The 25,561-nt window shown below is 44.5% G+C and overlaps 1 protein-coding gene across 1 annotated transcript; it reads right to left on the bottom strand.

Annotated features, from left to right (window-relative positions):
• Positions 1 to 6,006: 6,006 nt before the first annotated feature.
• Positions 6,007 to 24,616, bottom strand: NOM1 (nucleolar protein with MIF4G domain 1). The gene is made up of 11 exons (XM_044293455.1): positions 23,599 to 24,616; positions 19,600 to 19,724; positions 17,780 to 17,975; positions 16,059 to 16,382; positions 12,615 to 12,725; positions 11,127 to 11,291; positions 9,818 to 9,939; positions 8,645 to 8,777; positions 7,886 to 8,017; positions 7,523 to 7,632; positions 6,007 to 6,483 (listed from the first exon to the last, which is right to left on the bottom strand). The coding sequence occupies exons 1-11, from the start codon at positions 24,556 to 24,558 to the stop codon at positions 6,306 to 6,308; spliced, it is 2,556 nt and encodes an 851-aa protein (XP_044149390.1). The 5' UTR covers positions 24,559 to 24,616; the 3' UTR covers positions 6,007 to 6,305.
• Between the last annotated feature and the right edge of the window lie 945 nt (positions 24,617 to 25,561).

Genomic DNA, 25,561 nt, shown 5'->3' with positions numbered 1-25,561 from the left:
TCAGATCCCCACCGATCACATACTGATGACCTGTTCTGAGGATAGGTCATCGATTAGTATAAAAAACTTGGAAAACCCCTTTAACAGCAATTAGAGATATGCTTTACTGCAGCTACCCAGACCATGGACACATGAGATGTTCAATGACTTCTATTGGAGTTTTCTAGGCATGGTGACCTGTCCAGAGGGGAGATAAACCACTATCAAAGGTGTTTATTATCCTGCATAATTTTTTTTATAGCATACAGCACTCCTACTGGCCAGTATGTGCAGGTGCACATTCCTAAGAGGGTTTGGTCCAACTCATATCTAATAAAAGAAAACCTAAAACAAAGGATAGAGGCAGCACTCCAAATATCTTCGAAAAAGATGCCCCCCTTTATTCCAGATGAATCTAGAATAAAGGAGAACCACTTGTTTTGTTTCAGTGGTTTACTCCCTTCTCCCCGTTTGAGACACATGCATGAGCCGTGCATCATGTGTGTAAAGTCATCGGGTGGAATCGCTTGTTCAGTCTACAGATATCAGAAGCTGATTGGCAGGGGTGGCGGGAGTAGATCCCCACCGATCACATACTGATGACCTGTCATCAATCAACATAAAACACTTGGAAAACCAAACTATTGAAGTATTACAGGCACGGTCTGTCACCTGTCCAGAGGTCATTTTACAGGGAAGGGGAGTTGATAACCTGTGATATCACCTATTGTGAATGGTGGATGCTGTGTTATGTATATATAAAGATGTTACTTGTCATTGTAAATCCTGCATGTGATGATAATGGGACGACTGGTGAAATAGGGTCTGTACAGAACAGGAAGCTGCGCCTATTATTAGGCCTAGTGGCCAGTGAGGAAAGTGCAGGATTTTAGGATTTGTTTTTTTAAATATAGTGACTTGGAAAATGAAAAAAATACGACCACGAAATATTCCACGACCGTTGAGAAAAAAATAAAAAAAATAAGGTTGTTAAAAACGGGATGTCCTTTTTTTTTGACAGCCATGTGAATATGCCCAGACTTCCATTGTTCTGAAAACAGCTGTGTGTTGTGTGAATGCAGCCTAACAAAAAAACTTGATTAAAAGTCTAAAACAACAGGTCATTTTCCGATGACACATTCCCTTTTGGCAATGCCCTTTTTGTGTACCCATAGGAATTAATGGGTCCGTGAGCAAACCACAAAAAATGTGTTTTGTACACAGATGTAAAATTGAATCGTGTGCATGAGGCCTTAAAGTGTAGCCAGATGGGTGCACAGAAGATCACTATATTTTCACCTATTCTCTATTCTGTGCACAAGACCCAAAGGTCACAATTATTTTCACATTCAGTGCCTTTCCTAAACATAACAGAAAGTTACAAGAAATATGATTTATTTTTTTGTTGATAAATCTCATTGTAAAGTCTGGAAAAGTGATGTTCACATTCTCCCGACCCAGGAATTTTACCGCATTCCTCCATCACTGGCTCGCTGTTTTACAAACTGAAAGAAAGCACACCTGACACTTGTGAGAGCGCTGAAGTGTCTCCGAGCGCAGAATCCTGGGCAGCATTTACCAAGTGCTGCTAATCCATAAGGTGCCTCATGTCTCGGCAAAGTTTAATGAACGCAGATGGAAGACGATTCATTGCTCCCTGCTGGAAGGATATGTGCTGATATCGCTATAAACGTGCTCAGTAAAGTTACATGGAAGCCGATATTCTGTCATAACGGGGAGACATCGCTTGCTCTGGGAGTACAGGAAATACTGCTGCGCCTGTGACATTTATTTCTACAATGCTACAAAGACTCTTACATGATCTGAAATCTTTCCTAAATGTCTACATGTATTTCTTTCATAAAGCTGGTGCACGTTACATACTGTACCTATGAGGGCTCATGCACAAGGGTGTTTTTCAGCCGTGCCCGTATTGCGGCCCGCAAACAGTGGGTCCGCAATATGCAGGCACCAGCCGTGTGCACCCCACATCACGGATCTGGACCCATTCACTTGAATGGATCCACAATTTGGAAGGTTTCTGTCCGTGACTCCACAACGCCCAAAAAATAGGACATGTTCTATTTTTTTGCGGTGCGGACGGATCACAGACCCATTCAAGTTGAATGGGTCTAGATCCATCACGGCTGCCGCCCAGATGGTGCCTGTGCATTGGGGACCACAAATTGCGGCCAATGCACGGAACGGCCGAATAGCCATGTGAATGAGCCCTAATTCTGTTATCTGAACGATATCTGGAATTTTGAAAGATAATCTGAAATTTTCCAATTTTACTGCAGATTTGTCTATAAATCTGCATTCAATGCAAAGAGTGGAATTCATGAAAAACCAGGGCTGGCCTGTGAGGTCCCACAGGGTGGAACAAGACACAGCTGAAAACGTCATGCCTGTTACGCCACGTAATAATCCAAACTTACCGGAGTAGATGAAAAATAATTATGAGGCTCCTCTGACCAAATGAAAATTAAAACTACATTCGTAGAATAGAAATCTATGGGTATTTGCTGCACATTCGTTCACACTAATGCGGTTTCACCTAGATTTTGGCATAAATTGAACCAAAAAGTGGTGCAGTTTAGCAGATATAGGTTTAGAGAAAGCTTCTGCCCTGAAAAAACGGACATGGCATACTGGAAAAGGGATGTGGCTTTGTGAGAAAGGGGCATGATCTAATATATAATGATTAGAAAAGTAAGCCAGCACCTCCACACATGGTGTCTCATGCAAGGACCCGGTCCAGTCCGTACAGATCCAGAAAAGTAGCAAGAGATGTCCAGCACTGAGATAAGTAAAAATCTTCAGTCTTTATTTAATAAATTTAAAAGAATGCAGTTTCCTCTCATAGATGACGGTGACGCTACCAACCCGTTTCGATCTATACGATCTTATACACGGTAACCAGACTGAAAATGTTTACTTATCTCGGTGCTGGACATCTTACTACTTTTCATGACCTAATATATGCCAAAATTGATCGACAACTCAGGCATAAATTTCTGTCTGAGACTAAGGGATCATGCACACAAACGTGTGCTTGCCGGGCCCACAATGCACAGTCACCGACCACAGGACCGCTTGATTGGGGTCCGCGATCTGCATCCGACGTCCGCACCGCAAAAAAGTAGTGCATGCACTACTTTTTGCGGTGCGGAGGTATGGATAGAAACCCCACGGAAGCACTCTGTAGTGCTTTTGTGCCTTTGTTCCCCACCGCACCCTCCGGATTGCGGACCCATTCAAATGAATGTGCACCGCATCATGGATGCGGACCCAAACAGCCTGGCCCGTATATTGCAGCCCTGTATGCATGAACCCTAGGACAACCCATAGTTGGTATAGAGTCAGAAATGTCTGCTCCTGCACCACATCATCCAGCCTAAACCCCTGTGATAAATCTGGTGCAGGTATAGGCAGCCTAAATGTACATCAGTCTCATTGGGGGTCATTTACAAAGACCAGCTTTTTACACCAGTCTTTGTTTCCTCTCTGCACTGTCGGAGGATGCCCTTAATTTATGACAAGATGCGCGCCTCGTCCTAAATTAGGCGAATCTGTGACAGTCAATATTTATGCTTGTTTTCAGGCATAAATGTTAGTAAATTTGCCGGAACCGATGTCCCAGCACCTGCCACTGTCTAATGGCGAGGATGGCGTAAAAACGCCCGTGTGACAGAATATTGTCACACAGGCATTTAAAAAGTTGCCAAAAGGGGTCTTGTGACTTTTGCGTGCCAAAACAGGTGTAAAATGTTCGTAAATGACCCCCATTGTGTTTTTTTTTATGAGCTTTTAAGGACACACCCACGAGGGACATAAAACATAGCAGGAAAAGTCCGCTGTGGATTTGGCCGAGAATCTGCGGCAATAACTGCATGAATTCCATGCAGATTTTACAGCGGAAATGGCTGTGCATTTCTCCCTCTGGTGAAAGGTGTGGTGGAGATCTGCATCATAAATTGACATGCAGCAGATTTCAAATCCACATCGCAGGACAGTTCATACTGCAGATTTTTTCCCTCCCCGAAGTGTGTGGATAAGATTTCATAAAATCTCATCTGTTTTGCTGGTACTATACAGTTCTGCGGATTTTTCACTCGAAAATCCGCGGTTTATTCACCACGTGTGAACATACCCTAAATGACTTGCGCAGTTTCAGTAAGCCAGCCATCTCTGATACATACTTTATAAATAAAGAGTGGGAGAAATTCTCTTATCAGAGGACTCAGAAAATGGCTGCTTGTAGTGGAGAATAAGAACTCTGCGCGCTTTTACCATTGTTGGCTGCTGCACAGCCTGTAACACTGTATGTGGGATTGCATTGACTATGGATCCCAAATACACTTGTGCCTTTATGAGCTAACTGGTTCCCCACTCTCACAGGAAATGGCTGTTTAACTATTTACCGTCAGGTCACCGTCCTGGCCAGCGATTGGCTGAGCATGCACTGCCGACCATTTCTAGTGCACTGAGCCAGGGCCAGGAAGGTGACATAACGGCAGAGGTGGAGGATCTGTTGGGATAGTAATGATTGGGTATAACAAAAAACACAGACAATTTTCTTCCACTAGACAAACCCTTAAATTTAACAGAGCTATTATAAGTGAACATTTCCAAAATGCAATATTCCCAGTGTAGTCAATGCAACATACTTAGGGAGCCTGTTTAGAAGTGCGAGGGCCACGTCAACACCCCTGTAGTGCTAAATGAAGAGAAGAAATGAGGTGGCACTATATGAAAACGATCTGCACCACCACTTTGCCCTCTACTTCTCGGATCAAGTGAAGATAAATAAAAATAATCCAAGGGGAAATTATTTTTATTTGTAATAAAAAAAAATTGTAATAAATTATTTAATGATTGATGTACATAGTTTATGGCTAGCTTTATATTTAAGAAATGTAGTAAAATAAATGTAAACAATCCAGGAGGGGACACACCCGTCACTTGATCCTACTTCTTGTTAGGAACACGTGTCTTTTGGGGTTTTGCTGCTGGTCATGCTTTGATTTGTATCGCTTTAAAAATAATAATTTTACCGCCGTTATTGTTTTTCAGTGAAATAAGCAGCTTCATTTAGCAATCTGTTGTTTTCTATGCTGTGGTTTCTCTAACACAGGGGACAGCAACCTTCGGCGCTCCAGATGTTGTAAAACTACAATTCCTCATTCATTTCTATGAGAGTTCTGAGAAAAGCAGAGGAAGTATGCATGCTGGGAGTTGTAGTTTTGTTGCAGTGTCGGAGGTTGCCTACCCCTGCTCTAACAGAAGACAAAAAAAAATATCAAAACCACCACACTAGGAAAAGCAGTTACACAGCAATTGTTTTATTGACATGTCACCATCTAGTGGTCAGTTGCAAAACTACATGTGCTTACCATATTATGGTAAAGTACTCAAGTTTTCTATTCAAGGGACAGAAAACGCTTTAATGGGTAAAAGTATGTTATGTCAGAATATTTACGGAACGTAAATACTAAAGTCCAGATGATTTGTGCCTAGAAACTTAAAAGGGATTCTGTCACCTCTTTTTACCCTAAGGAGATGCGGACATGCACGGCTAGATCGCCGCTAGCATGTTCGCAATATACTTGTCCCATAGCGCTGTGTGGTTTTATTTAGGGGAAAAAAATGATTTGATAGAATATATATATATATATATATATATATATATAATAATAATAATAATAATAATAATAATAATAATCTATGTAAATGAGCCTGGTAAGGAGCCCAAGGTGCTGTACTAACCGTTCTGGAGCCCAGCCATGCCCCCCTGTGAAGGAGCCCAGCACCGCCTGTATCCACGAATCTCCTCCTTGCTCACGAAGTCAGATCGCCGTAATCTTGCGATGCGCAGTGCTGGCATAGTGTTCCTTCCCTGTGCTGGCATCAGCCTCAGGGAAGGAACTGCGCATGCGCGAGCTCACGCACCGCGAGATTACGGCGATCTGACTTTGAGCAAGGAGGAGATTCCTGGACGCAGGCGGTGCTGGGCTCCTTCACAGGGGGTCGTGGCTGGGCTCCAGGTTACAGCCCCTTGGGATCTAGCCGTGCATGTCCGCATCTCTATAGGGTAAAAAGAGGTGACAGAATCCCTTTAAGGCATGACAAATTAATGGCTATGATGCTATTAGAAACATTCTTTTACAAAATCAAAGTTATAAAGTAGAGTTTATGAATGCTGTGTGATCGTAAAACCTTTAAAGTTAATTCAGTATATACAAGTTGTTGGAGCGCACCACGGTTTCTCTTCACTGTGACACAGAGGACGTGGACCCGTGTGATTTCTCCACTATATTGAACCGCTATAGGCGTAGCTTGCCCTCCTTTGCCTGTAGAGCTTTAACTGCTAAATCGGCTTTTTGAGTGAGCAATTCCGCCTCCTGTGCAGTCTTCTGTGCACGGACGTTCTTCAGCAGAAAATGCATAATGAAGAGTTTTAGGCCCTCTCGAAGCATCCCCAGCTTTGGGTTGTCAGAGACCCTGATAACAGAACAGGACATGGACATATTATTACTGGTTACTAATGCCACAGAACAATCACTGCACAAGACGTCTATAAAGCACTGCAAGTCAAATTAAAGCTATGTTTACACCAAAGCCACACGTGTTATATTCATTGTACCTGAATCCATGGTACACATGCACTGCAAATCCGCAACATATGTTGCTATACTGGAATGGGGCCCACTAAACACCATAGCGCTGTCAATTTATTGCACATTTATGGTGCACAAATCTGCAATAAAACGCTACATATGAACTCATTCATGCGATGAACACCATTCATCTGAATAGTTTCATCATTCCAGTCTGCCAGGGACCAGAAGGAGCTGGGATGGGAGCCTTGGCGCTGGAGCACAGTGGAATTGAGTGTTTTTTTCTCTATGTTTTAGACAGATTCCCGGCACACACCAATTTTTTGGGGGATTGGACAACCCCTTTATTTGTCACCTAAGTATGCTGCCAAAAAATGGGATTGGTACAGATGCAAAATACTGATCAAAGAATACAGTGGACTTGCAGTATTCATGAGGACAGTCCTCCCACCGCCCATCTTAGCTGGGACTGACAGGCTGCCCTGTAATACACTGATATATAGCAGCTTGTCAGTCAAGGATAAGAGGGGATAGGGGTGGACCCTTCTCATGAATAGAGCGGATTCATAAATCATAACTCTCAAACTATCTGCCTTTAGCTACAACTAGGGGAAGCCTACTGCTTGGGCCAAGTTCCCATGTAAGTGGTAGTCTAACATCAGACACTTATAGCATAGTCACGTGATATGCCCAAAGTTTCTGTTAAAGATGGAGGTCTTATTGTTGGAACCTAGCTTCCAAAAAGATTGCTGCACCAATTCATGGGAAGCATCAGGTGATCATCTTATTTTTGGGGGGGATGGCCAATAAAGCAATAACCCCTTTAATGCCTACTTGTCTTCACGTGGTCCGAATGGATGGCTACAATACGTTTTGCAGATGTGCGTTTAGTTCAGATAGGACCAAATGATGAAACCACTTACTTTCCAAATATGACCGCAAGCTCATCAGCATCAGAGTCCATCAGCAGCTTGTAGAGAACTTGACGCAAGAAGGAAACCTTAATCTTGTCCAATTCGCTGAATTCTATAACCTGGGTAAGGATTTATACAATGGATCAGTTAGAAGCTTACGGGTATGCTCATATGCAGAGGGCAATCTTACTCAGGATTGGTAGCCATCGCTACATGTATGCATCAGACAATGACAAGACCAGGACTGGATTTCTAGGTCCATTACAAAATTACAAGCTATAGTAAATCATCATGATATATGAGCTCCTCCTGGTCTATAACGAGCTGCCTGCAGATCGGACATGGTGTCGGCAGGCCATCCCTAATACTTACTTTAAATATAGAGAGCGGCAGAGATTTGCGTTTTATCAGGTGACTCAGAAAATGAGTGAGGTTCGACAAAGTAGTTGAAGAAAAACTTCCCAAATCACGGAATTTATCCCACATACTGAATTGGAACGTCATCTAAAAAAAAAAAAGAATGTGTATTAGCAAGTTGCATAGGAGAAGGTAAGGCCTACTGCTCTACCAGCATTGGGAAGCTACTGGTGTAATAATGCCTTTCACCTTTTCAGCTAAATGTGACAGAAAATGGAAAATGTATGGATACAGGAAAAAGCACCACCCTCTGATTCTCCATTGGCCAGGGCTGCCGATGTGAAGCAGTGTTCACAGGGCAATCTGAGACACTGGTGCCCACCAGAGGTGAACACAGTGAAGACCAGAAGCCAGCAGAAGCTGCACAGATCTTTAAAACTCTTGAGGGATCAATACAAAAATGAGACAGAAGCTAACCCTGCACTCCTGCCTTTGATTGATAGCTTTCTTCCTGAGCCAAGGGTCGGGGTAGTTGTCACTCAGGTAGTGGAGGACATGGTTAGCCTGAAGCTTATGAATATTGAGGAACCAGCAGCGCATGCACTACTTTGAGAGCAGCCCAGTCTTGGTTCCTGCTGCAGCTCATAAACAGTGATGTGATGGGAACTGCAGTAGTAGTAACCCAATGCTGGAATCTGAGGTTTTTATCACGACTTCATGCTTCCTTCAGACAGGGTAGCATAAACCTAATGTGGCAGTGTGGTGGAGCATTACCTGGAACCGTCTATCATATTCACAGAACTTGCTGGACAGGAAGGCATAGAAAGGGTTGTAGGTTTTCTCCTGCAGACAACAGTCAATGAGAACATGGACTATCTCTCTTTCTTGATGATCCTTCAGACCTAACCTGAAAGAAACAATGACAAATTCTAAATGATAAATGAATGGAGCACTTCTTTCCCAATAATTATAGTACACCAACATACTCAACATGTAGAGCCAAGCACATAATGTGCTCAATAGCCATCGACTTCAATGATAGTTGAGCTGCAGTACCCAGTACCCAACATGGCTACTACACTTTGAACGGAGCTGTGGTTCCCTCTCCCTTCACAGTGCTAGTTCCAGCGATGGAGGCGGCAAGGAACAGTTGACTGGAGTGCGAGCGGGGTGTTGGACCCTCACTGATCACATATTAATTACCTATCCTGAGGATAAGTCATGAATATTAGGAGCCTGGAAAACCACTTTAAGCCCTGCTTATAGTCTAAGGCCTCTTTCACACGGGCGAGAATTCCATGCGGTTGCATTGCGTGAGGTGAACGCATTGCACGCGCACTGAATCCGGACCCATTTACTCCAATTGGGCTGTGCACATGAGCGGTGATTTTCACGCATCACTGATGTGTTGCATGAAAATCGCATCAAGCTCTAACATGGTTATAAGGGAAAGTAATAACATTCTTAATACAGAATGCTAAGTAAATTAGGGATGGAGGGGTTAAAAAATAAAATAATTAAACTCACCTCATCCACTTGTTCCCGCAGCCCAGCTTGTCTTCTTTCTTCTTCTTTGAGGACCTGGGAGGAAAAGGACCTTTGGTGACATCACTGCGCTCATCACATGGTCCATCACCATGGTGATGGATCATGTGATGATGAGCGCAGTGACGTTACCAAAGGTCCTTCTCCTCCCAGGTCCTCAAAGAAGAAAGAAGAAGAAAGAAGACAAGCCGGGCTGCGCGAACAAGTGGATGAGGCAAGTTAATTTTTTTATTTTAACCCCTCCATCTCTAATTTACTTAGCATTCTGTATTAAGAATGCTATTATTTTCCCTTATAACCATGTTATAAGGGAAAATAATAAAATCTACACCTTTTCTATCAGCCAAAATGTTTTATGACCCATTGATAGGACTTGCAGTGAACTGAAGGTGGGTTCCTTACTTCAGTAACTTCTCAAAAGCATCCAAATAATCTTCACTGGTCATGACAACACAGAAGATATTCCTCCTAATGTCCGTGTTCATCCGCTGCTTACGAGCTAAGTCCATGATCTTCGCACTGACCTTTAAAAGAGGAGGAGAGACAATACACGTTAATTACAGATGCTCAATAATAAACTGCTATGAACAGCAGGCCCATCTACCTGGTAAATAAAATGGTAACTCCAGTGGCAGCCATGTCACTTACTACTTGGGTGTCCAGCAATGACTTCCCTGCCCACGGAAATCAAAGCTAGAGGAACATCAACACCAGCACAGAAAATCAATCAGGTCCCCCTCATATATATGAGTTGTGCCCGGCCAGCTGTTTTAAGCTGGAGCCAGACACAACTGATGTATGGCGCCTATACACTTAATAGCGCCGGACAGAAAAACTGAGCATGCAGCGTTTTTCTGCCCGGTGCTATTTGGCATCACAACTGATGCTCTGGATGCATGTGCAGGATCCTATAGAAAACTATGGTATCAGTTCTGGCTCTGTTCCCTTCATGCGTTTTCTGCTTCACGCTGGAGAGGAACGGAGCCGGAAAGCCGGACAAATGTGTAGGAGGCCTAAGACTGCTCAAACTTTATAACCATCAGGGAAAATGAGTGCTATATTTTTATCTGTACTGCATTCATTTTCTACATGGGTGCCTAGGTCCTTAAAACGGAGACATTTTCGGTAGCAAAACATAGACGTCTGTTTCTTCTTATACAGATGTAACCAAAAATAATGAAATCATTTATTTTATTACTTCGTTCTATCTTCTTCTTTCAAAAAGTTTCTTTGGAGGTTCACTTTAAAAAGTGCTCTGGCAGCTGATAGCAACCTCTGTAAGAGCTACTTTCATAGACATGGCCGTCTCCAGAGACTGTGCTGGTATCTCGGTGTCAGAACAGAGTAGTGAATGGAAAGGACTGACAGAGGAATGTAAAGTCAGTCACCTGAGTCTGCCTGAAGGCAGTGGGAGAAATAGGAATAAGGGGCCAGGGATACAAGGTGCCTAGGGTAATCCACAAGGACATGGTATCAATGATCCGTGGGGGTCCAACCCCCGGAACCCTTCTGATCCTGAGAATAAGGCCAACCCTGCAAAGTGGTGCATCCAGCATTAGTACAGGCAACTGCAGTGGCCCGCATCTAAAAGCAGGGGATGGCACTGGAAAGCAATGGTCTCTAAAAACATCAGAAACATATAGCACTTCAGGGAGAAGAAGTATCTGTAAGGCTTACTCGTTATAATGCAATATCAATAGCAAAGAAGTACCTTTCCTACTGCCTGTGTTGATGTCTTGGCTGAGGACTGTCCAATCATAGGCGCTCCACTCCATGACGAACCCACAATCCACCAGCGACCAACCTTGTCCGCTTCCAGAATATTATCCAAAGATACACGGAGACGAGTGTCACTGCCGGACGAGCTGTTGTGAACCTGCGTGCACAAACCACACATCAAATATTCACAGACAGAAAAAACACGCACAATAATGCAATTTTGTCTTCAGCCTAAGAAGAAAAAAAAAAATCGGACCGTTTTGTGTACACTGCTCCTATGCAGACCTATGTGTCACAATGGTTACATGTAGGGGTGGGCGATATGGCCTAAAATCTATATTGCAATATATTTTTAAGCATGTGCAATATGCAATAAATACTATATTTTTTTGGGGGGGGTGTTTAAACTTTTTTTTCCACTTTTTATTTAATAACTATTAGCCTCCTTAGGGGCTAGAACCCATGTCCTATTCACCCTAATAGAGCTCTATCAGGGTGAATAGGACTTCCCTCTCTCCCTGCTGCCCTGTGCATAGTACACACAGCAGCAGGGAGCAGACTATGGCAGCCTGGGCTTCAGTAGAGTCCTGGCTGCCATGGTAACCGATCGGAGCCCCGCAATTACACTGCTGGGGTTCCAATCAGAAGCTGCCACCCTGGGGCCACTGCCACCAATGATTTAATCGTGTGGAGGGGGGCCCACAATGAATATAATACTTAGAAGAGGGGGAGTAGAAGGGAGGGGCTATGGCCACTGCACCACCAATGAATATGAATATAGTTAATATGCCTGAATACAAACGTAGCCTGCATATGCCGGCCATATGCCATACCTGGCCTCTATTACTGCGTGCAGTGATCCGCCACAATTAACCCCTCAGGACCTGAGGGGTTAATTGCAGTGGATCACAGCGAGCAGTCATAGAGGCCAGGTATGGGATATGGCCAGCATATGCAGGCTACGTTTGTATTCAGGCATATTAACTATATTCATTGGTGGCGCAGTGGCCACAGTCCCTCCCCTCCTCTCTGTTCTCATTGGTGGCGCAGAAGCCACAGTCCCTCCTCCTTCTACTCTCTGTTCTCATTGGTGGCGCAGTGGCCACAGTCCCTCCTACTCTCTGTTCTGATTGGTGGCGGAGTGGCCACAGTCCCTCCCCTCCTCCTCCTACTCTGTTCTCATTGGTGGTCAGCGGCAGCCACACACAGTGCCACTGTGCCGACTCAGGATCACATGGTGCGCACCGAGAGCGGAGCTTGTCATGTTTTACCGCGATATGGCGATATAAACAAAATCTATATCGTTGGCCAAATTTATATTGTCTATATCGATAAGTGTTTATCAGTTTCTCCAATTATTTTGTCTTTAAAACACTTGGGGATTGTTAGTAGCTTGTAACTATAACTTTATCTTAGCTTCTAAAAGACAAATTCACCAATTTATGTATATAGTACGCTGTAATCAACGTTTCTTGCTTACCATTGAGCGTTGCAGTTTACGTAGTTTCTCCACTGGTTCAGGGTCATAACCAGGTATCTTGCGCATATCATTGTTCTTTAATGCTAACATGATCTCCAACATAAACCGAACCTACAGTAAAAACAAATGTCTTCTTTACTCATTCAAGACACTGGAAAACAGATATTTACAAACACAAGGAACCATCAGGAGATAAATGCAGGTCCAGAAATGATCCTTTGCTATATATTGTAGACAAGCATCAGCCCCAACACTGATGTCTATTATCTGTACATTTTAGACTACCTCAGTGGGGGGGTGTTAGGTTCTATCGACTAAGTTAGTATTAAAGTGGTTGTACAATTTAATAAAAAAATTCTATTAATGACCCAGAATGCAGAGACAATATAAAAGATTACATATATCGTCTCCTTCCCCTGCACCACTGGTCCAGTCTTTCTTCCCCTGTCTGCTTACAGACAGCAGTGGTGATGAGCAGGTATATGGCACGTGAAAGCTGCAGCTGATCCCTACAAGCATGACAACCTGCAAGTGTCCAAGCATGACCACCACTGATGGATTGCAGGGTGGTTGTGACCATGGAAACAAGCAGTGTATAATGCGATGGAAAATTATAATTACACTTACCGGTTTTGGATTTTTCAGAACCCATGACCGCACCATAGAGAGATGGATCCGCCCCCACAATTGGACAGGAAGCCTCAGAGCAATTAAAAAGGGAACACCCACTTCCTCCCTCAGTGTTGATTCCAGAGTAGATCAGTAGGAGCTACAAATAGAATTCCTATTACTTCATTCTTCCTTTCTTCTTCATCAACCATAAGCACCAGGGAGGGAATTAGAGGGGTGCTGTCATGGGTTCTGGAAAATCCAATTATCGGTAAGTGTAATTATAATTTTTCCCTTCATCGATGACAGCACCATAGAGAGACCGAATAGCAGAGATAAAAATAAAAAAAAACACCCCTCCGGCGGGACCGTGCTTGAAAAGTAATGTAAGTTAAGTATACCCGGATGGAAGCGTAGGGAACCCAAAAACTAACAAGAGGTCCGAACTTAAAAAAATAAATCGGATCAATAAATATCCCAAAACCTAAGAGATTTCAATACTAGACATTATACTTAAAACCCAACATAATCTTATAAAATAAATCTCATACGGGTTTCTCATCAAGTGTTTATCAAAATAATCATAACAGATTTAACAAAACATCTTAGAGAAGTACTTATCTTGGCAAAGAATGATCAAAACTGAAGATGATTGCTGAACACCGATTCCTTTGGTGTAGAATATATTGTGAGACAGACGCTTTGATTCAAGATCCAATGGAGGCCCTTTGTTACATTTACCAGAAAAACTTTAGACGTCAAAAATCTCCAAATTTCCTCGCAATCTGGCATCCATGATGGAACCCTACCATGGCAACCATCTCCTGGAGGAGCTCACAGATCTGCCACAAGAGGTCCAAAGAGCCCCCTGGACCCTTCAGACCTCCTAGGGTCCCCACCGCCAGAAACTTCCGCACAAAGGACCCCCAGAAGTTCTAGATTGGCGGCAAGTATTTATAGGGTTTTGCTGGTGCGTCATACCTCCTGTAGGCCATCCAGACTAAATGTTCCAGCCCATTTTCTTACTCCCAACCAAGAGCCATATAGGGCTTTGTTGGTACGCCATACGTTCTGCAGGCCATCCAAGCAATATGTTCGAGCCCAAATCCTCATTCCCAACCAGGAGGCTTATAGGGCTTTGCTGGTACGCCATACATCCTGTAGGCAATCCAAGCAATATTGTCCAGCCCATCTTCACACTCCCCACCAAGAGCATTATAGGGCTTTGTTGGAGTGCTATGCTTATTGTAGACCACGGCCGCAGAAACTGCCAGCCACGCAGACACGGCCGCAGAAACTGCCAGCCACGCAGACACGGCCGCAGAAACTGCCAGCATATCAAACACAACTGCACTACATAAGCCCAGCAGCAGATAGCTACAATGTGAGGCTGTAGGAGCAGTCATCCCAGCAAGCATAAACACAGAAGCAATCAGCTCCATAGGTACATGGGGCCATCCAGGCATAAACTGAAAGGCAGTCAGCCATGAAAGGCAGCCAGCCAACCAGGCATAGACTCAGGCAGAGATGCACAGGCCGACCAGGCGTTCAACCAAGCAGGTATAGATCCAAGACATTCAACCAAGCAGGTATAGATCCAAGACATTCAACCAAGCAGGTATAGATCCAAGACATTCAACCAAGCAGGTATAGATCCAAGACATTCAACCAAGCAGGTATAGAGCCAAGACATTCAACCAAGCAGGTATAGAGCCAAGACATTCAACCAAGCAGGTATAGAGCCAAGACATTCAACCAAGCAGGTATAGAGCCAAGACATTCAACCAAGCAGGCATAGATGCTAAGGCATTCAGCCAGGAAAACCTGAAGTCAGTCAACCAGGCCCTGAAGCCACGAGGCAGTCAACCAGGCCCTGAAGCCACGAGGCAGTCAACCAGGCCCTGAAGCCACGAGGCAGTCAACCAGGCCCTGAAGCCACGAGGCAGTCAACCAGGCCCATACCAACCACATAACACAAATATTCGCTGTATAACCTAAGTTCAATACATCATAAGGTGTTCCTTGTATCACAGCTCTGGAGGCTGCATGCTCCAGGCTCCTCTGTCCGGAGGACAGGAAACCACAGTGAGGGAGGAAGTAGGCGTTTCCTTTTTGATTGCTCTGAGGCTTCCTTTCCAATTGTGGGGGAGGATCCATCTCTCTATGGTGCTGTCATGGGTGAAGGGAAAAAATGAATCCTGCCGGCATATACTGGTCAACATCAAAGAAATGGGTGTATAAGATATACAACTGGGGTCCTCATTTCATTGTGGAGAAAACTACTCATCTGTATCTGCATTTCCTTTATTAGACCCCTTAGATTTTATTATATTTTGTTCCGTTTTAGGCTCCTGAGTGTTTCGTGTGGACCAACAGTTGTTCAAAAGGAGAATTTCTCTTTAAATAAATTAAAAGGTTTATCTGATCTGGACATTTATGGAAAATCCACAGGATACACCACAAACATCTAACAGGAACGGGTCCCATAGGTGGGACCAGCATCTATTGGACATTTATAGCCATGAAGATTCAGATGGGACAACCCTTTTAAACGGGTGTTAAAGGGTGAAGACACACTTTCTTGAACCTACGTCTCTGAGTGTGGGCAGATCATCAGCTTTCTAGTTGTTGGAACCCCCAGTGGTCATTCGTGTTTGTAAAGGGAAAGTGCCAGTGTGTCCTTGCACCTACTGAATTTATGTATGGAGAGTCTGCCAGAGCAGCTCTTGGCACCAGCCATCCACCTTAATGAGGTTCATGGTGGGGATGCCCAATTAACACATATGGCTAGGACTTGTCCTAAAATTAGAAAATTCATTTTGGACTGATTCTCACCCGTGATTGATCCTGGAATTTCTTATCCAAAGCGCTGGCTTTGTTTTGAGCCTCACAGATCAGTTCCTTTAGAGCCAGAGCGTCGTCCTTTCGCAGAGCGAAGCCAACGTCTTTCAGCTGCAGCAGGATGAGCTCTATGTTTCTCTCTGTAAATGTGGACACCAGCATCTTTAAAATGTCAAACATCAGGCGAGAGTCAACGACGTGGAAGTTGTACAGATGTCCAATGAAGGTGATTAGGTTGTCACACTCTTTATTGTCCGTGTTGTCTTCATACTGAGCATGGAACTGCTTCACCACCGTTTCCAGGATGTGCGCCCCCACCTGGTGACACAGAAACTGCTAGATTAACATCAAACTTTCTAGATATACTGATTTCTCCTGTTACCGCTATCCCACTGCTAACGGCCAAGTAAAATGCGTAACCACACAAGACAATTGTGCACAAATATAACCAATATTCGTACATCTTTGCCGAACAGGCAGCAACGTGGAGATCATACAGCTGCAGTAGGGGGGGGGGGGGGCAGCTGTCAGTGACAGGTTTATTATTGCCTTCTCAATCACTGTATAGATGACTGGTAAGTACCAAAGCTGATGCATATCATCTCTGCAGCGAGTCCCAAAAGCTGTAACTAATATGTCAGCCTCAGTTACAGCAGAAACCAGCAATAAAAAAATATTTTAATGGTAAAATGCCCCAAAAAGGTCTATGTAAAATAAAGACAAGCCCTGTGACTGTAAACTATATAGCCCCTAGATAAAAGTGACCACAACTAGAACCCTTAAAAAGAGTTGTACCACTTCAGCAAATGGCATTTATCATGTAGACAAAGTTAATGCAAGGCACTTCCTAATGTATTGTGATTGTCCATATTGCTTCCTTTGCCGGCTTGATTCATTTTTCCATCACATTATACACTGCTCGTGCCCATGGTTACAGACCACCCTGCAATCCAGCAGCAGTGGCCATGCTTGCACACTATAGGAAAAAAGCACTGGCCTCTCTGGTGGCCGGGACCATGGGAATGCGTATAGGCTGGTGCTTTTTCCTACAGTGTGCAAGCATGACCACCACTGCTGGATGGTCGTAATACCTGGATAAGAGCAGTGTATAATGTGATGGAAAAATGAATCCAGCCAGCAAAGGAAGCAATATGGACAATCCCAATACATTAGTAAGTACCTTGGATTAACGTTGTTTACATGATAAACGGCATTTGCAAAAGTGAGACGACCCCTTTAATTAGTGTTGAGCGAGGCGAGCTTCAGATGCTTCATCCGAAGTCGCTTAGTTCAAAACTTCGGAATAATACTTTATGGAGATCTGTCTCCGTACAGTATTAGAAAGTATGGGCTCTTTCCGAAGCTATTCAATGAAGTCACGTCATGGCCGAAAGCAGATGGCCTATTTTAAAAGGGGCCATGCAGGTGACTTCTCCTGCCCGATCTGACAAAAAGAAGACGGATGCAACTGCACACTGGGTGGGTTTCCAAGATAGCCATCCAATGCCCAGCGAGTATCCTGCATGGGTCCTATTCTATAAATGGGACCAGTGCGCATTAGTCGCTGGTGTCAGAAGGCTGCCTCGTCCAGTGAACATCTACACGTACCAGACAGTCAAATGTGCAGATGCTGGCTTATTGGAGTTCTTCTGTCTACGCTACATGCTGACCTGTAGCAAAATGGACCATTTCCATTATATACGGCGCCTCGTTACCTCGATCCCCACTGTATGGTGCAATATGCTGATGAGCAGTACATGCTCCATCATGAGCCGGTCTGGCATTTTAGCTGGAGTGATGCAGGCACTGAGGACAACATTAGTTAATGTCTCATTCATGTCTTTTCTGCTGTTGGTCATGTAGAGTTCTTCAAGCTGCCCGCTGATAGACGCCATATTTGGTTCGCTCAATCTATAAAAACACACAAAATGTTAGCATGATTTACTGCGGGTTTTACACTAAAAATAAAAGCAGGTGACCATGTAGTATTCAGGTATTCAAGTGGGCATCCACCTTTTAACACGTCGTCATTCTAAGGTCAACTGATCAGATCGACCTGTATAAGAGGATGGGCTCTGTCTTCCTGGCCTAGACCTCACTATCTACTGCCCACAAATATACTGTAATTGCTTGTCCAATTTAGAAATATTGGGGGTCCCCGTTCAGTATCTTGGGGTCTCTTGCTCTGGAGGCCGTGTGCTGTCCTGCAGTACATAACCTTCTTATTTTTCCATTGATTTAACCACAGGAGAGCTTGTATTTTTCGGGTCATATTTTTAACAGAACCACTTTGGGTTACATATAAATTGTTGATTAACTTTCATTATAAATTTTTGTTGTTGGGTGGGGGAGGGATAAAAATGTCACCGTCTTATTCTTATCGCAGTTAACATGCGGTTAAAACAAGTTAAATATCCCAGCCGTTAGAATTATCCTGAAATCACATATCAGCAACATGGCTTAAAGGGCACACAGGAAGGGTTGGAGATCTTTGTGAGGCCCCTTGGCCACTATTGACACCCTGTGGCATTTGTCAGGGCCGATGGGGACAGAAGGAGCCGCATCCCCTCTGTCAAACCACTTAGATGCCGCAGTCTATTGAGCCTAGCATCCAAGAGGTTGAAGGGGTTGTTACACTACAACAACTTAACTACTATTCACAAAATAGTGCATAAGTGTTTAATCAGAATCAGCGGAGGTTCGACTGCTGCGGCCCCTAGTGATAACAATAAATAGGGGCCTGGGTTCAACGGAGTGGCAGTCAGGCATGACCCCTGTTCTTGGGACTGGCAGGGGCCCCACCAGTTGGATAAACGCTTATCTGACACTTACATCATACCCTGTGTCGTAATCGACCAACCCCTTTATACAGCTGGGATCGGTATGATTTCCAATCCTGCCCGTTGCAGTGGGAGCCTGGCCGTCAGTCACAACCGGGATCCAGCTGTGACTGTGCAACAAAGCTCCCGACGCAGACAACTTGACATAGATGTACATAGGGATGCAGCAATTATCCAAATTCCTTGATGTACATGAAAGGGCATCCCTACACACGCTCTAATAGGTGTCATCCAGCTTTCCCAAAGGTGGACGTGATGAGAAGAAACAGCTGAACAGAGGAGCTGATGATTACTGGTAGGCGGTGGCTCTGTATGCTTCTTCTGTAATTGTAAGTTTGCTGTCTGTCATTTTCCAAGGGGATATGAAGCTAATTAATCAGTACCCAATTAACAGTCAATCACACATGAGCGTTCACGAAGCTGTAATTGGAGAAGTTCTAGGTGCACCATATCAACTTGTAGTGACAAAGGGTAAACTCCATACTTCACTGGAGGACCCGCAGCATCCGCTCCAAACAAGGGAGTCAATTAATTAGCTGAAGCTGGTGAGTGATTTACAGGAGATTGGAGTCTCAGCCTGTCAATTAAAAATATGAACTATAAAGAAGAAGATGCACTCCAGGCCTGAAGCCAAGACGGAGCGCCCGGCTCAGGATCAAGGACGCCATTATTTAGGTGGATGCATCATGTGATACCTGTTTATCAATCCCTTCACGCTCTTCCGAAGCCTCTCCAGCTCTTCCCTCCTCTTTGCATCCGCAGCCTCGGAGGATTGTCTCAGATGAGGGGGGACATATTTGCTGTCCAGATGAGGAGCAGTCTATGAGAAAGTGGGACACAGAGGAGGAATGTCACTATAGAGCAGGGGTGCACAACGTTTCCTGGTTAGGGGCCACATTGCCAGACTGAACCAATGACGAGGGCCGAAATGAAAATTTAAAGGTGTATTAACAACTGAAATATTGTACTTATGGCATATTGAACACACATTATATACCATTAATGTCTAGTTACACTTCCAGGACTCCCATCTAATGGAAGAAATACATGAAAAATACATGTGAGCAGCCACAAGACATAGGCATACATGTCTGTTACCAGATTGTTGGGGGCCGCACAGAATGGTATCAAGGGCCGCATGTGGCCCCCGGGCCGCAGGTTGTGCACCCCTGCTATAGAGCAACTACAGTCAGATACCACAAGCCCTTACAGTAGCACTCCGTCTGTGTGGTTTATTTTATAGTTTACACGTTACTACCTCACCACCAGCATTCTATCAGTGTCATTTCTCTCACACATAGGGCTCATGCACACGGCTTTTTCAGTGTTTTGCGGTCCGTTTTTTACGGATCCGTTGTTCCGTTTTTTTGTTTCCGTTTTCTTTCCGTATGCCATATACAGTATACAGTAATTACATAGAAAAAAATTGAGCTGGGCATAACATTTTCAATAGATGGTTCCGCAAAAACGGAACGGATACGGAAGACATATGGATGCATTTCCGTATGTGTTACGTTTTTTTTTTTTGCGGACCCATTGACTTAAATGGAGCCAAGCACCGTGATTTGCAGACAAGAATAGGACATGTTCTATCTTTTCACGATACGGAAATACTGAAACGGAATGCACACAGAGACACTTCAGTATTTTTTGCTGAACCATTGAAATGAATGGTTCAGTATATGTACCGCATACTGAACTAAAAAAACGGCCAGTATACTGAACGCAAAATACTGTCGTGTGCATGAGCCCTAAGGGCTCACCCACAATAAGGTATTTTTTTCTCCCCTGTGTCCATTCCGTTTTTTTTTGTGGCCTGTACGTGGAACTATTCACTTAAATGGGGCTGTAAAAAAACTGAAATTACTCTGCCTGCCTGTACTATCTGTGTGAGAAGACTCTCCAGTGTAGTTCTAAAGCTACTTTCACACTAGCGTTTTTACTGGATCTGGCAGGGTTCAGCAAAAACACTTTCCGTTTACTGATAATACAACTGCCTGCATCCGTTATGAACGGATCCGGTTGTATTATCTTTAACATACCCAAGACGGATCCGTCATGAACCCCATTGAAAGTAAATGGGGGACGGATCAGTTTTCTATTGTGGCAAATTGTCTCAGAGAAAACGGATTAGTCCCTATTGACTTGCATTGGGGGTCATGCCGGATCCGTCTTGCTCCGCATCCCAGGACGGAAAGCCAACTACAACATATTGTGGTTTGCTCTCCGGTCTGGGAACGCAACTAAACAGAACGGAATGCATTTTGGAACACTTTGTTCTGTTTAGTTTTGTCCCCATTGACAATGAATGGGGACAAAACTGAAGTGTTTTTTTCCGGCATTGAGCCCCTATGACGGATCTCAATATCGAAAAACTAAAACGCTAGTGTGAAAGTAGCCTAAGAGATCTAGCTTCACACTGGTCCCCCTGCCACCTGCATGTAAAAGCCAAGAGGAGAGAGAGATGACAGGGCAGAGAGGGGAGACAGACTCCAGCTGCATCACACAGGAGAACATGGAGACCCCGCACTATATAGGCAAAGAAAAATATCCTGGGGAGCATCTTTAAAAGAACACAAACTCTGCATGCACCCCAATACCCATCTACTTCCAGGTACCAACTACTACTTTCTGTTGTGCAATAGGACTAGACAATGGCAAAAAAAAAAAAGGAGTAAATGGACAATATATAAAAGGCTAAAATCCTATAGATCAGGGGTCAGCAACCTCCGGTACTACTGCTCTTGTGAAACTATAACTCCCAACATGAACACTTGCTCGGCTGTTCTCACAACAACCACAGAAGAGAAGGGAGCATTCAGGGAGTTGTAGTTCCACAGGATGCTGACCCCCTGCTATTGATGATGGAAGACAAAAAAAGGAAGTACTGACTCTGTCGTCTTCCATCAGGGGTTCTGTCACGTTACACACTAAGAATATTGCAGCATTTAGCACTGCTCCTGCCATCAGAATGACAAACCTTAGGAGAACCCAGGCGGACAACATTACAAGCCAACAGGGTCCATCAGTCACTGGACCAGTAGCAGCATTTTGGCCTCAGTTATACACAGAAGCCACTGTGAAGGTGTGAAAAGATGATTAAAAGGGGTATTCCAGGACATTACTATTGAAAGCCTATCCTCAGGACAGGCCATCACTATCTGATCAGTGGGGGTCCGAAACCGCACACCCTCGGGTGCCAGACATCAGAGCTGGAACTACATATTGTGCAGCGGATGGAGCTGATTACTACAGCACTACTGCCATGAGGTGAATGTGAGGAACATCAGCTCTGTCCACTACACACTATACGCAGCTCTGTAGTTCCAGTGTAGAGCTACTTGATTTGTGGGGTTCCGTTTTTTTGAGGGGGGGGGGGGGGGAAGAGGAGTGGTGGGGGTTGCTGCTTTTTTTTGTAGCATTTTACACCTTTTTAGCCAGCAAGTTGTTACCTTAAAGGGGTTGTCAGGGTTTAGAGCTGAACCCGGACAAACCTCCATCTTCACCCAGGCAGCCCCCCCTGACTTAAGCATCGGAGCAGTGCATGCTCCGATGCTCTCCTTTGCCCTGTGCAAGGCTCTTTTGTTTACAATAACACACTGCCGGGTGGAGGCTTCCGCCTGGCAGCGTGTTTGGTGACGTCGCTGGCTCGGTTTTACTGGCTAGTTGAGCGCTGAAGCCCGCCCATTAGTGCTGGTGATGTCACCGGGCTACCTGAGCAGCCAGAAGAAGAGGCTTCGCTAGCCTGGAGCACACGCCGGACCCGGTACGTCACTGAGTATAACAAAACTGTCACTTCCGGCTAAGAATTTCCTAAATGAAAACAGGGCTTCATAAATATGTGGCAAAGGTAGGACAGGACATGCATGTATGTAATATGTATGTCACTCATTCATGACAAAGCATTTTTTCATGCCTGTTCTGTAAGACTTAGGTATGTTGATTTTGCCTTATGCATCACCATAGGAAGTGACTGGTGGGACATGGACACTACGCAGAGGTCAAAGCTTTCCGCTTCCAGCTCTGTCAGCTACTGAAAAAAGCTGACCAGTGGGGGACAATGAAATTAAAGAGACCTGACAATGGGTAGGAACTAAAGGAGTTGCCTGGGATTTTAATATTGATGACATCTATCCTTAGGACAGGCCATCTATCAGATCTTGAGGACCAGCCGAAGAGGTCACAGAGCTTGAGAATACTGCGGCTTCTTCACTGTGCCAATCATTTTCTAGAGGCCATATGTGGTCCTGCAGCTCTGCCCCATTCAAGTGAACCGGACAGAGCTATGTATAGAACCATGCACAGCCCCTGAAAAATGTACCGCACTATGCCTGGTAATAAAGAGCCCACAGCCCCTTTAACATACGCTGCTCTGGAGCACACAGGAGCCGCCAAACTCAAGCAGTGTCGGCGAGTTTGTGAGAATCAGGTTTATATTTATAATCAATGTTACATCAATAACAAAGCCCTGTTCACACTAGTATTGTGAAAGCGTGGTCAGATCAGCTTTACAAAGGATGCTGATGAGACTTGATGGACATGATATAAGCCACTGAGCTCCATCAGGTTTCCATTTACAATTCCAACACTTTTGACATCAAGAATAACACAAACCCAAATGAAATCCAAAATGATAGTGTGAACCAACCCAAGGACTAAAAGGAAAAAACAAAAATCGTTGTACAGTAACAAACCTTGTTAATGGTAACTGGCTCATCCACATCTTCACCATCAGAGTCCCGAGAAGACCCTCCTGACTGATCTTCATCACTAGCATCTTCTCCTGAACCCTCAAGGTCCTCCACTGCCTCATCTTCCTCCGACAGTTCTTCCTCCTCCAAGGAACCCCTTTCTTTTTCGGCATCATCTTCCTCCATGTCTGATCCTTCATCACTGTCATTACCCATCTCAGACCCTTTCTCACCATGCCCCTCATCCTCCTCAGACCCTTTCTCACCATGCCCCTCATCCTTCTCAGACCCTTCCTCATCCACATGCTCAGACAGTTTGTGCAGTTTATCTGTGGTGTTTGCCTCCTCTTCCTCATCATCATAGAGGCCAAAGGTAGACCCCCCTGGTTCCAAGACCCCCAGGATGTAGTCCAGCCCATCTTGAGTGAATGCCTGGGGTAAGGAGCTCTTGTTCTTCCTCTTGTTCATCCTCAGGCTCCTCTCCAGCCTCTTGATCTCCTTCTCCTCTTTCTCATTGGCCTCCAGCAGAGACTTCTTCCTGGCTTCATCTTTACTGAGTTGTTTCTTCTTCTTCTTCTTGACGTCTTGCTGCTTTGCTGTGTCTTCCTTCACCGGCTGTTTTTTGCTCTCCCGCCCAGGTGCTGTTTTGGGTGTAGGTGGCTTCTTTGTGGCCGGGTGGTTGTCCTTGGATCCCCCCTGTACATTCTCAGCAGACTTCTGGGGTCCTTGTTTATCTGAGAACTTCCTTTCATAGTAGGCTTTCTTGCGGATCTTCTTGGAGAGGCGCTTCTCCTTCCTCAGCTCCTTACGGCTCTTGGGTCTGCCTCCAGTGGCCCAGGATCCTGCAGGATCACAAGTCTCAGCATCCAAGCCGCCCTCAGCTTTCTCCACGAACTGCTGCACGGAGAGCTGGAGCTTCTTTATCTGGTCGGGTCCCCCCCGACCACCGCTCTTACGCTTCATCCCCCCTTACTTACAGAAACACATCACCCACGTTGGATACGGGCGCCGCCATACTGCAGAAAACTGACGGCTTCCGGGAGATAGAGAGTATTCCGTGATCCTAAGCGACTCTGTAACGCACAGCGCCACCTTGTGCAAAAGAGGAGAATGACAGCGTACAGAGGTTCTCGCTGGTTTCTGAAAATGTCTCCTCCATCAATAATGGGAATAAAACTTAGTAAAAAGGAAAACGGAGCAAAATGGTTGAAATGTTATTTTTTCCTTTCATGCAAAGAATTAACAAGAGGGTACATGCTGACTGTAATGCTATATTTATATAGAATTTGCTGGTGGTTGGGGATGCTTTCTATCCGACATGGCCAAACCTTCAGGCTTCTTGATACAGTGTTGACTTCCAAAACTGCATCAGGAAACCTGACCGTGTGGCCGTACCCTTTGAAAAAAAATTTTTTTAAAATTAAAATGGCCAAATAAGAAAAAGCTAGCATGGACACAAACATTCGAAAAAAACAATGGCTGGAAAAGAGGATTATAAGACGGATGAGTCTAAGGCCTAATACACACATCGGTACTTTTCATCTGTGTGCTATCCGCAGTTTTTGCTGATAGTATACTTATAGTTGCCAACTGACCCAAATTTGCCAGGACTGTCCCTCATTTTCAGAGACAGTCCCAGCAAGTTTGCGCTGTCCTGGGTGTTTCTGAGCGGGTTCAGGGTGTTCCCGGGACGGGGCTTACATGTCTGGATTTTACCAACTTGGTAAGCATGCGCACTGACCCATTCACTCCTCTGGTGCCATGCGTGTTTTTTTACAGATCTGTGTGGCCTGTCTGCAAATTATAGAGCAGATCCTATTCTTGTCCATATCTTCTCCTTCCAGCTCTTCAGTTTGCCTCCAGTCAGGGTTGTTTTCTATAGAATTTTTGTAGAAGATTTTTTACGGACAAATTGGAAAACCATAATAAACAATAAATGTCTATGAATCAATATACTGATAAGAAC

The sequence above is a fragment of the Bufo gargarizans genome, chromosome 5, assembly GCF_014858855.1.
Source record: "Bufo gargarizans isolate SCDJY-AF-19 chromosome 5, ASM1485885v1, whole genome shotgun sequence".
NCBI classification, from domain to species: Eukaryota; Metazoa; Chordata; class Amphibia; order Anura; family Bufonidae; genus Bufo; species Bufo gargarizans.
Note: the sequence above shows the minus strand (reverse complement) of the source record. Positions and strands in the feature narration are given on the sequence as shown.

Bases quoted from the DNA above. Each gene is read 5' to 3' on its own strand.
- NOM1 (XM_044293455.1), bottom strand. From the start codon at position 24,558: ATGAAGCGTAAGAGCGGTGGTCGGGGGGGACCCGACCAGATAAAGAAG. The intron at 19,725-23,598 runs GTTTGTTACTGT...ACTTTCTCATAG, and splicing joins AGCCAGTTACCATTAACAAG to ACTGCTCCTCATCTGGACAG. The intron at 6,484-7,522 runs GTAAGTGGTTTC...TTCTGTTATCAG, and splicing joins CTTGCGGTCATATTTGGAAA to GGTCTCTGACAACCCAAAGC.